The sequence below is a fragment of the Cotesia typhae genome, unplaced genomic scaffold (assembly GCF_013202065.1).
Source record: "Cotesia typhae breed Kobodo isofemale line unplaced genomic scaffold, CoteBio_Ctyphae scaffold_121, whole genome shotgun sequence".
Classification (NCBI taxonomy): domain Eukaryota; kingdom Metazoa; phylum Arthropoda; class Insecta; order Hymenoptera; family Braconidae; genus Cotesia; species Cotesia typhae.
In genome coordinates, this window is record NW_027423773.1 from 372,656 (window position 1) to 385,608 (window position 12,953).

Sequence of the window (12,953 nt, forward strand, 5' to 3'; positions counted from 1 at the left end):
CAAAAGAATGGAATGCAGCTGAAAAAAAAAATGCGATTCCGGATGCAGTGATAAAATTCACACGTTTAACTTGACAATTATTAAATAAAATAAAAAAAGTCATTGTGATATCAAGATGAGATTAGTGTCTGTAGTGCTTCCGTTTTATTATTTTTTTGTAACTAGACTTGTGAATTAAGTAATTGCGCGGTCATCTTTAAAAACTACTTGATATGTTGAGTGAACAGCTTAACTCCCTACTCTCGACATCTCAGTGAAATGTTATTTGCGCTCAAGTATTGTGTTTACCCAAAGCATTCTTCAATGAGTTCAAGCAATGATCCTTTACTCCACGTAAATTCATTTTTTTGTCTTTATTATTATTAATAATTAATAAAAATTATTATTCAAAAGTTATAAAAAAAAAAAAAAAAAAATTCTTCTATAAAAAATTTTATTAATTACCGCGCAACAAGTGTCCCAATTACGTCATCCTCGATAACTCATATTCTCTAAAAACATGAAAAAATCTTCAATAAATAAAAAAAAAAATTAAATAAAAAATAACTCGACTAGTAAAAATAAAATTTAATGACCCGTACGGTGAATAACACATTACTCAAACGTAAAATACCGTTGTTACTTTTTATTAATAAAATAAAAACAATAATAATAACAATTTAGTGTCTTTGTCCTGGTGTAACGTCGTCTAACAAATTTGTTTCAACTCTTTTGACAAATGTACGTGCATTCACGGGTACAGCTTCGATACGGGAGATAAAAATCCAGAAGACAGCCGAGAGTAGGAGGAGGAGGAAGAGGGAGGAAGAGGGAGGAAAGGGGAACGCGCGCCGTCTCTCTGTACTGATTTGGGTTACTAAACTGTAAACAAATTTAAACTTTTTGTCCATCGATTATCGATCCTCCCCCTCTGGCCCCCTCCCACGCTCCTCTTTGCTTTTATATTCATTTTTTGCTCTCGATGTTTGTCTATGAGGGTGCAGAGACCTCGTACTACGGACTACCCTCTAGTGGAAGTGTATTTATGCCCCTGTTACTCTGATACTATCCTACTGTAAACATGTCTTTTTTATTTATACTTTAATATGTTGTATTTATATTTATATTTTAATATCTTGTTATTTTTTGGAAAAACAAACGGATTTGTTGGATTGAATTACGATAACTTAGGAACTAATCGACCGATTTTGATCCGGTTTGTAGCAATCTCTTCCTTTTTCTATCCTAAAGACTCCTATAAAATTTCCAAAAAATCGGTCAAGTAGTTTTGAAGATGGAGAGAAAAATTACTGGTCAAAAACAGTGTTTCATAATTTTTTTGGATCACTCAGAAGTAAAAAAAAAAAAAAAAAAAAAAAAAATAATAATAACTAGTATTTATAAATTTCTTCCAGAACATTCAACGCTCTAAATTCAAAGGCCATAAAATTATTATTTACAACACAAAATTTCCACCGGTACGGATGAGTTATTTCCTTTGGCATTATATTTTTGACAAATTTAGTTAAAAAGGCGTTAGGAATTATAAATTATGAATAGCTGGTAAAAATATGAATAAGCTTAAGAAGGACAATAGGTGGATATCGACTGCAAGCCCCTAAATGACGGCAAAATCCTCTTTTGACACATTACAGAATTACTTATCCATTTAAACGGGGCCAATTCTGCATTGTCTGTTCCTTAGAATCAATACAAAGCGGCTTTTGTCAAGGCAATTCATCTTAGCTTTGCGACAAACGTCCGAGGAACCAAATCTAGTCCGGCCTACCACGGAAAACTTCCCCAGGGAGCTATAAGCTAACGTTGACAGCTTTATAAGCGCTTTATGGATTTTATTTGACACCTGGAGTGAATTAAACTATCAAGCGATTTTTTTTTAATTTAAAATTTTATTTTTGCCAAAAAATTTTTTTAAAAATCAGATGCTTGCATAAAAATAGAAAGAAACAATTACCGCGGCGGGAGGTCCAAGCACCTCAACTCTAAAGACTCTAAAGTCTTTTTCACTAACGAGCTCGGGCAGATTGAATTTATGCTTGACATTATATCCCCGTTTTTATATTTACAGAGGGTATATTTTACATTTCTATTTATATATTTTATCTTAAATTTAGAAAATATGTTTTTTTTTTTTTTTTTTTTTTTTTTTTTTAGGGCAAAATTAAAAGTATTAAAAGCCCTTTGTAAGTTCGATTTCAATAAGTGACGTCTACAGTGTAACAAAGGATCGCCGCAGTTTAGAGGTAAACGAAAAAAAAAGTTAAAAAATAAAAATGGAGAAACCGCATAGAGAATTGCCAGACCAAAAACAATTAAGTTTGGTGCAAATCCACTATCTTCTTCTTCACATGCACGCCGAAGCATAATAACCTGACCTTTTTATATTAATTTTAGTATAAATGTACCAAGGTGTGTCACAAAGGGAATTACAACCTTTTAGAGGTATAGAAAATTTTAATAAATTTTCTAGAAATTTTAAATGTTCATAAAAAATCCAAAAATATATTTTTTCATAAAAATTATCCTTTATCTTTCAATATTTCTAGAATTTTAAATCTAGAATGCTTTTTTTTTAATTTTCTATAACTTTTTAGATTCCTAAAAAATTAAATTTATTTTTGAGAGTTCGAGAAAATTCATAAAAAAATTCTAGAAAATTTTTGGCACCCAAAAATCATCCTCAATTTTCCAAACTCGTAAAAAATTTTCTATAACCTTCTAAACTCCTAAGAAATTTAAATTTTCTAGATTTCTAGAAACTTTACTAAATTTTCTAGACTTTTAGACAGTCCAAAAAAATATTTTTTCCAAAATTACCCCCACCCTCTTAGAAAATTCAAACTTTCCAGACTTCTAGAAAGTTCAAGCATCCCTAACTTCTCTCGACGATCCCGCAAAAACAAAATTCTTTTTTGAGGGTGACTAGCATCGTTCTCGGTCTCAGTCCTCGAAAAACTGAGTCCGCATAAAGTATACCGACTTTCTTACTGCTCAAACACAAACACAAACACACACACACACACACACACACACACACACACACACACACACGATAACCTTCTTTCTCTCGGAGCATTATGTAGTTGGATATTCGTCTGGTATGGGTTAGTTATGACTTTACTAAGAGGCCGCCTTTACTTCTATATCCATTCGGAGTTCGGAGAACAGCCAGATACTCATACCGGGAGTCGAAGTGGGAGGGTACATACTGGTTCTTATTCTTTTTCCCATACCACGTTCCCTCTCCTCTCACTTCTTTTCTTATACTGTATATTAACAAGAGAACTATTTTTCCCATACATCATCCAGTCTTCACCCTTCACTCTTCTTTCTATCCATTCCAGGCATTCCACTATCGATCTCAAGGAACTCACGCTCTCCTTAAAACCTGCCCTGGAAGCTCCCGGTCAGCCTCGACCAGCCTAGGACGTAATTTTTCGATCAGTTGAGTCCGAGCCCTTTCATTTGAGTACCCACAAGTCCTATAAATCTCGTATGTGGTCATATATGACACATGTGTGAAGTGTGTCATATATGAGACTTATGGGGCTTGTGGGTAGTCAAATGAAAAGGCGTGGAGTCTATAGTCTATAGGGACGGCAAATAATCATGTGTGACGTATGTGGATCGTGATGTGTGTCACATATGGAAATTTGGGTCGAGTGAGGAGTCAAATGAACGGTAATGCGATGTGGTTTTTTTAATTAGTTAAGAAATAAAAAATAAATAGCAATTGGTAATGAAGCAATTAAAAATCGTAAATTAAAAAGTGATGGTGAAAAAAAAAATATATATGAAAAATCTGGTTAATTAAATAAACAAAACTCCTAAAAGTCTCAATAAATATAAACGAAATTACCCGGCACTACCAATTGAATGAGAATATCACGCAATAAATGCAAACAAGAATTTTTAAAGCCGTAAGAATTGAATTTTTATGTCCCTCATCTCAGTGGCGCTCAATCTACTAAGATACACTAATTTGGTTATTTACCACCCAAATTGTGGAGAGTAGTTTTTAAATTTCACCTGTCGAGGTTATGATTCTGTAATTTTTTTTTTTTTTTTTTTTTTTTTTTATTTATGAAATATTGTATAAATTGATTTGGTAGTAAAATAATTTTTTTTTTTTCGAAAGAAAAATTTTCCAAAAAACGATCTAAATAATAAAATGAACAGTCATGTTATCCTGTACACGTTATTTAAAAGTTTTAATTTGTGGATACGTTCCGCGAATTTATTTATTTTAATTGCTGTTTAATTAAAACGCCGAAACGTTTTATTGCGGTGCTAAGGTGGAAGGTGGGTTTATTTTAAAGTAGTAAGATCTCGAGACCTCAGGTGGTCTTTGTGATATATATTCTGTCGTTAAACTGTGATAGGCCGAGAAGACTATGATGTCTCTATTCGACGTAATGATCAACCGGCTCGTTAAAAATTTTATTTATTTTCAAGATTTATTGCCGAGAATTTTGCTCCAAAAGTCGGTTATTTTTTCAAATATTATTATTAATAATAATAATTCAATTATTTTTATTGTATCTTAATTAGTCCAAAAATATTGAAAAATTATTTTTTACTGATTTGCATTTACATGACCCTTTATTTTGACACGTACGTCAACGCGTTACACAAAGCACACGAGCAAGTGCTTAAAAAAACTGGTTTATTGGTTGTATTTCATTTTCGATTATTCATATGCTAAATATTTATGACAGAGAAACTTACCGATTACTTTTTTAACCTTTTTTTATTTTTAGTACCCGATAATTGGGGTGTAATACACGGCTTGGAATTTTACGCTTATTTTTTGTGGAGACCTCTGTGACACAATAAGAAATATATTTTAAAAAAATCAAGTCAATCGATTGATTAGTTTTTAAGTTATAGTCATTCAAAAATAGAAAATAGAAAATACGAAAAACGAAAAAAAACCTTTTTTAACTAGGTTGAAATTTTTGATTAATTTTTTGTAGAGACCTTTGGGGACAATATAAGAAGTAAAATTGAAATGAATCAAGTCAATCGATCGATTAGCTTCTGAGATATAGTCTTTGAAAAATGGAAAATACGAAGAATCAAAAAAAAAAAAAAAAAAAAAAAGAATTTCTGACATTGTAATGGTGCTGTTACTGCAGCAACAATAGGAACAGAAGGATAAACAATAACGAAAAGGGAATGGTGAAAGACTAGTGGCTCTTAATCTTGGAAGGGTGATGGTGATAATACGTGAAATATAACCATTGTGGCATCTAGAAGCATATAAAATCCCTTCGGCTATTTGTAGTCGAATATCCTCGCCATAATAACGGTAGGCTATAAATTTTTAGGAACGTATCTGCTGGAAGGGTAGGTAATAAAAATATGTATTAAAAATATATATGTGGGCATGAAACGTCTGAACGAAAACGTTTGCCGCCAGTCGCTTTCGAAACCCAATTTACTGGATGTCGCATGATTACGACGGAATTTTTCATAATTACTTAAAGTTACTTTTTTTAATTAATTTCCATCAAGTTATGGTGGTCAAAGCTTATTGGAAGCAAACTAAGCGGCAGATTGACTTGAAACTTTTGGTGCACATTTTCTGTCTAGCACCCCCAATGCCCCAATGCTGCTTTGACGGTACTTTGGATTGCGAGAGTTTCTTCCACTTTTGCGAAACAGAAAACGGATATCAGGGTCGAATCTAATCCAGAAAAGCGATTTGGGACCTCTTGAACTTGAAAATAAATAAAAAAAAGTCGAGTAAATATTAATCATAACTTGTCTGAGATTATCTAAATTTCGATCTCGCAATCACCCGTAGAATAAAAAAGAGCCAAAAGTAGACCCCATAGGGCGTTGGGCGCCACTATGGGCGTTCTGTGTCCTGTTCTAAGAAACGTTCTCGGGCTCTCAGCAACAGTTTTATCATTTACCAACCTTACTGGAGAATTTACACATGCAAATCCATAAATTCAAAAGATCTACGAGGCGAAATAATTGAATTGAATTTAAAGTGTGTCCGATTATTATTATCACTATTGATATTACCATGGTAATGGTTACGGTTACAGTGTATGTTTTAGATAGTATCCTAACAAACAGTCAGATTGTTCCGATGACATACTATCGGTTAGCCTGGACACACTAAATCGATATATATATATATATATATATATATATTCCGGATAAGATATTTATGAAGATCGTTGACGAAACGAGCTTCGTAATTCATCGCTGCTTTTTTATTGCACTTACTGTTCTACGGAACAGAAGGGGCATACCGGTTCTCAGACTCGAGACCATCAACCATCAGCCATTGGCCATCACCAGATACCCAGAGACGCACCTTGCGATTTTATCTCCACACGTGCTCGTAACGTGGGATCACACCGAGAAATTTTAAATGCTTTAGCGCCACAGCCAAGGAAATTTGTTTTCTCCACTTTTATTTTTTTTTTTTATCCCTTGTAATTACACCTTTAATGACCCAATGCTGTTTATTTGCCGATAATGCGCTGAAGCACCTCAGGAATTCATTTCAGATCCGTTTATGGATTGGGTTGTATTCTGATATTCGTTTTTTGTTTCGTACAAGTGGAAGAAATTGTCGCTGCTTAAATCGCCGTCGAAGCATCATTCAGGATGATGGATAGAAGATGTGTATCCAGTTTGAAGTCAATCGGCCAGTTAGTTTGTGAATAGGAATCAAAAATATCAAAATCATGAATTGTGAAATTGAACGAATTCGGTCTTGAAATTCAAGATTTTTGAGTTTCTTTCTGGAAAGGAATCGCCGCTGCTCAAAATTGACTCGGGGCGACCTGGTCAATGTCTTGGACAGTGCGTTTATCGAGTTTGGACCTAATCCGCCGCTTAGTTTGATATTGCGAAGGAAAAATATCAAAATCCACGAATTCGAATTCTCACTAAATCCTTTTCGTTCCTTGAAATTCCATTCTTTCGTAATATCTCTCGGTAATGTGGGAATAAAAAAGGTGACCTGTGACCTTAAAAGCTAAATTGGTACACGTACCTCTCAAGTATGTAATTACAGGATATTACCTCAGAAAGTTCTCGGTAAAAATAAAATAAAGAGATTACAGCCCGGCATTCCAAGACCGTAAGTCCGAGCACCCACAAGTCTAAATGTTAATTTTTAACATATGTGGAAAATCGTACATATGTTAAGCATACGAAGGAATGAGACTAGGGCATGCGCGGACTTATTTTAAAGGGCTCAGAGTCTTCGAGAAAATTATTGAGCCTTGAGCCTAAAATGAGTTATATGAGGATGAATTTCTTTACAAATCGACGATAGCCAAAATCTACGAGATCATTAATATCTTCTCTGCTTGCTACTTAACCACTTCCCTCACCACCTGAAGCCTCACCCTCTCTTAAAAGTAAGACAGAAAATTCCCACACTCACCACACACACTCGACAAATCCCAATAAAAAATCGGCATCAAAGTACCGGTTTAACTTCAATTTCTGTCGTAATAAACCGCCCACGCATGTACGTGACTTTTTTTTTTTAATTTTTTCTAAACTAGTTTTTTTTTTTTATTAACAAATTATTAGCGCCACTGATAATTTTATGATTTTCTAATTACAGCCTATTAAAAGGGTCCGGACACCTGGAGTCAGAAAAATATTTTTTTTTTTTTTTTTCAAAGAAATTATATTTACGAGTTCCGTGAATTTTTTATATCTTAATCGTCATATATGTATATATATATTGAATAAATGAATTAGTGAGTGACTGGATATGAATGTGGTTCCTCGTAAAACTTTCGAAACGCGGGCTTTAATAGCGTGTGTACGTGCCAAGATGAAATGGTTCGAAAAAAATACTTTTTTTTTTTTTTTTTTTGTTCGGCGAATAATGAGAGAATTTATTGGATGGTTATTCGCGAGTACTTGATAATTCTTAGTTTTGTTGCTGTGCCGAGAGTAGTATATATCAAGAGCTTTAAAATGAGTATACACATGCCTGGTTTAAAGTCTGGTTGAAAGATTCATATGTCATGATCATATATGATAACAAAAAATATAACTATGCTTGTGGGTATTAAAATGGAAGCTCTTGATATTTCGCACCGGAATTTTAAATATTTAAATTTACATTTCGCCAAAAAAGCTTGAGCTTGCAAGTAATAATGGCGGCCATAAAAATAAAATTCACCAATAATTACTTACTTTGCACTAAAGCTTTCAATTATTTCCACCTTTCAAATCCGCGAAAGCTTATCACAAATCCCTAGAATGCCTTTAAGCAATAAAGCTTATGAAAAAATAATAAAATTTATACTTTATTTACATGAAAAGCTCTCCTCTTCACAGTTAGTTACACACCGAACGAATAAAAAGTGTCGTCGAGAATTTACAAGCGTGTTTTGACTGCAAGATAATAATAAGTTCCTCGAGAAAACGGTTAATGATGTAAGACGAGCTTTCTTGGTCACCCGATAATTCATCGTGCTTTATAAATTCCTCCTTAGCATTAAATTCTTGGCCAGTCAATCAAAAGGAGCGTGCCAAATGACGAGCTTTTGTCCCTCAATGGCTACAGCCTTTTAGTGAAAAGCTTTTAGGCTTTATGCTCTTGTACAACCCCATAACTCTAGTTCAAATTTTTGTAGGATTTCGAAAAAAATATCTATGGAAAGCTCTGAGCTTCTTATTTCCTCCTCCTACCACCAATATTACAAAAAAAATTTTTTTTAATCATTTTGGGAGTCCAAAAATCAAAAGCCAAAATTCTTTCAAATTTTTTTTCGTTAGTTTTTTTTTAATAAATCTTCCGAAATAAAAATTCTAGCTTCAAATACCAAAAAGCTTTCGAAAGCTCATAGTTTCCCGCAGAGAACAAGTTAATAAAAAAATTTTTCTGCCAATTAGAACCCGAGTTATGTCGGTAGCTGCCCAAAATCCTGTATTTTGACAGCTACCGCCATAACTCCGGAACGGATGGTCAGAAAATGTTTTTTAAAAATGCAAATTAAAGCTCTTGAAAGCAACTTTCAAGCCCTTTAGGTTAAATTGATCGAAAAAATTTTTTTCATGTTGATGGAGGGCTTTAAAGTTTCAAGGTCATTCCGCAAAAAATTCTCCCGGTAGCTGCCGCTCTCTGGAGCGTCAGAAAAATTTTTTTCCGACTTTTTTGGTATCGGAGGGTTGTAACAGAGCCTCATAGAAGTCGAACAAATTTTAAAAAAAATTTTTCCGAATATTGTTTCTTATTTTATAAGAATTTCTATCATTCGGTACATAAGTGACCGCGATACCGTCGATAGAATTCATCGGGGCATTTACCCTAAAATGTGAGTGAATTAACGGAATTTATCGGAGATTCCTCGCTAAGAATAACGGAGATTCAGCGGATTGCTATCGGTGTCCTGTAGGTAGAGGTCTGTGACCCTTTGTTATCGAAAACAAAAAGTTTCTTAACCCGTATTGGGAATTAAATAATCAAGTTTGTGACTTTTATCTGGTGTAACTGTTATTACGTCAAAGAGTTTCTTAACTTGAGAATCTCAACAAAAGGAGTCGATAAGTCTGGGTCCTTTTATCGAGTTGTAAAAATAACCTCATGCAATCCCTAAGTAACTTTTGTATAAACTACGACAAATCGTCTAACTTTTAAGTATTTTTCAGATTTCAAACATACGAAAATAACCAACTACCCTCGACCATAAACTATCCGTCGGTTGAAACTTTTTAGGGGAGCGTAACTCTACAGCGTAATTTAAAACAACCAAAGTTATGCAGGAATAACTTTTCAGGTTTGTTGTTTTCGATAAATAACACCAACGTTATTCTAAATAAGATTGGAACAGGATTCTCACGAGAGTTAGTGGCTGTTTGGTCGTTCTCAACTAGCCGCTAATTCTCGATGAATGACCCACTGTGTCGAGTTTCTCACGAGAGACACAACATTCGACGCTGGGGTGGGAAATCCACAGGTGAGTCAAGAAAACGCTACCAAGGTGCTTTTTAAATTAAATTAAATATCACAATATTTGTTTTTTGTTTCGCACAAATCGAAGAAATTGTCGCAGCTTCAATCGCCGTCAAAGCATCATTGGGGGTGCTAGATAGAAAATGTGTATCAAGTTTGAAGTCAATCGGCTGGTTAGTTTGCAAATGGGAATCAAAAATGTCAAAATCACGAATTGTGAAATTGGACGAATTTGGACAATTTCAAGATTTTTTGTTATTTTTGCTTCTCAATAAAGACAAATATAACTTAGCAAATAATATTTGAGCTGCGTGACAGACAGTAAAACTGTCAGAGGTACAACACGATAGATTGCATTATAGAGTCCATTGTCGCACCTCAAGCTCGTAAATGCACCGACAATGAACCCGGCAATTTGTCCAGCCAGTTATTTTTATTTTCTAAAAGGCTTTACTTGGAATTATTGCTGCATTGTGTATCTACCAATGACCAGACTTGCAAGTTAATTTACAACTAAATTACGTTGTGTTAAACTTTAAATAATTATTTAATTATTTCCCTTTTATGACTGACCTACACTACGTATTTATTTGTGTCACCGTGAGAACCGATTTCAGGACATAAGCCTTACACAATTACTTACACGAAAGTTCTCTATCACTTTTTTCGTAGAATTAAATCCAATTCAATTATGACGTTTACTTGATTTTTTACCGATAACTCCTAAAATATTGGAAATATCGTGATAACCCACAGGACCATTTTGTTAGAATATAAAATTTTCTAGAAAAAGTGTTTGAAATATTTTGTTCTAGGACCAAAAGTTTCCGAGATATCAGTCATTAAAAAAAAAAAAAAAAAAAACAAGCGACCTCGCTGATCGCGGACGTAATTATAATGTAAAAAGTAAATATTCCCCGTCACGAACCTGCACTTAAGGATGAGGGAGTCAAGGCCCAGGCCCTTAGCCACCCTCATTCGAGTCAGAGTACTCAGCGACCCACTTTCCGACTAGATCAAGGAGATAGAGAAATAATCGCGTCTCTCGTCACTTAATATTCAGGTAACCGCGGTACGTTTCGCGATTTTAGATTGGAAGGACGCCAACTCAATGCCTGATTTAATTTTCGGCTTTGATCATCTCGGTGTTCTTATGCACGGGTCAAGTGGATTATTTCTGTAAAAAATTATCATCCCTTAATTTTGCAATAAAAAAAAAAAAAAAAAAAAAAAAAAAAAAAGGATCTAGCCAAGAAATTCGAGCCAAGATTTCAAGAGCACTTTCACGAGTACAACAAGTACGTGCGTGCTCGCTTACGGAGGTTCGATAACTTAAATTCAAAGCCAATGTCGGGATTATTTATGCCTTCCTGGAAAATTAATGAACTGAGTAACTAATAGTGAATGAATTCATGAATTTTTAATCCACTTTATTTATATTTTATTTTTTTGTTTACATTAAATTCAAATTTAGTCATCGATTTTAGTATTTTTCGACCTGGCCTTCAAACAATCATTATCATTACAAATTAACATTTTATCGGGTTAAGTGTCGTTCAGTATTTAGTGGCCAGCACTAGTCATTTTTAAATGAATAATCTCAATGTCACTCTACTATTCAATTATTCACTATTTTCTGTTATTTTATAGGATAACTCTAAAACTACACGGGCGATTTATTCGAAATTGTAGGTGAGTCTTAAGGGCGCAAAACAACGTCGATTGCCGTCAACCGGATCAAAATCGGTCAACTAATTCAAAAGTTATCGTCAAAAATGATAATCAATTCGTCAAAATAGCAAATTTTGAAATTCCAATTACATTTTTTGAAATAATTAAATAACTGCTCGTTTGATTTATTTGAAATTTTAAAAGCGTTTGAGGGTTGAAAAACAACGTCGATTGCCGTCAACCTCATCAAAATCGGTTCATTAGTTCAAGAGTTATTGTGCTTACAAGTTGAAAAATTTATGATTTTTAAAACAAAAATTGAATCAAAATTTATTTAAATAAAAAAACTTACCTTATAACGATCATGGGTGTCCCGTGGTCCCTTGATGGACAATCATTGGGTCAATAATTGTTATTTTGTCACCGCAGTATCACAATAACAAAAAATAAATTCACATTACACTCACTAGTTATTATCGTAAAATTACACCCCCAATTATTTTCTAGTTACTATTAAAATAAATATTTATATATATCGTGATAACTCAGTAGTAACAGACCGGATAAAAATCGCGTGTGTGTAAGAAAGCGCGGCGCTCAACAACTGACGTCGCGACGCCTAGTCGCGGGTGAGATCGCGGTATACGACAACGACGTCGACGTTGGCAATCCGCCCTCCGGAAGAACCCGGAAACTGACGACGAACCGACGATTCATCCCCCACTAACTAGTAACTTTTCTCCCCACCTACCACCCTCAGAGCATTCTCAATTCTCCCCGCGGATAGACACCCCGCAAATGCCGGAGAAAGGAGAAAACTACCCTTATTTTCTCTCACCGACTTCTAACCAATTCATCCTCCGTTGCCACAACCGGCGACGCCATCCCCTAAATATAAAGGAAAAAAAAAAAAAAAAAAAAAAAAAAATGGAAATCGAATACAAATAAAATAATAACTTCTGACGTATGAATAATAACAATAAAATTGTCGAGAATCATTGAATTAATGAGGGAGTTACAAAAATTCTCGTTTTTTTTTTTCTTTTAAGGAATGTCTACATGCCTCAAACAATAGAGACGAGTAAGTTAGAGCCTGGGTGGCCACTGCTAATATATTTATTAATTTATGTTCAGTATATTTTTTTCTCCGGCACTAATGAGCGCAATTGACTGGCGTTTACACTAAAAAAGTCGTAATTTCTCGTTGTGTTTAACTGGATGAGTAGTGGATGAAGATGACTAATAATTGATACTCCGAAAAAAAAGGCTAGCGTGTTCGGTGAATGAAATGGTTTTTTTTTTTTTTTATTTTGCCAGACTCTGTGGCGCCGGA

The 12,953-nt window shown here is 34.2% G+C and overlaps 1 protein-coding gene across 1 annotated transcript in view; it reads left to right on the forward strand.

The window, feature by feature from the left end:
• The first annotated feature begins 243 nt into the window (after positions 1-243).
• Positions 244-12,953, forward strand: part of LOC141533604 (uncharacterized) — a 32,386-nt gene continuing 19,676 nt past the window's right edge. The window contains exon 1 of the mRNA XM_074252582.1: positions 244-333. Within this exon, the coding sequence (XP_074108683.1) occupies positions 259-333 (75 nt within the window). The 5' untranslated portion in view covers positions 244-258. The remainder of the gene's footprint in view (positions 334-12,953) is intronic.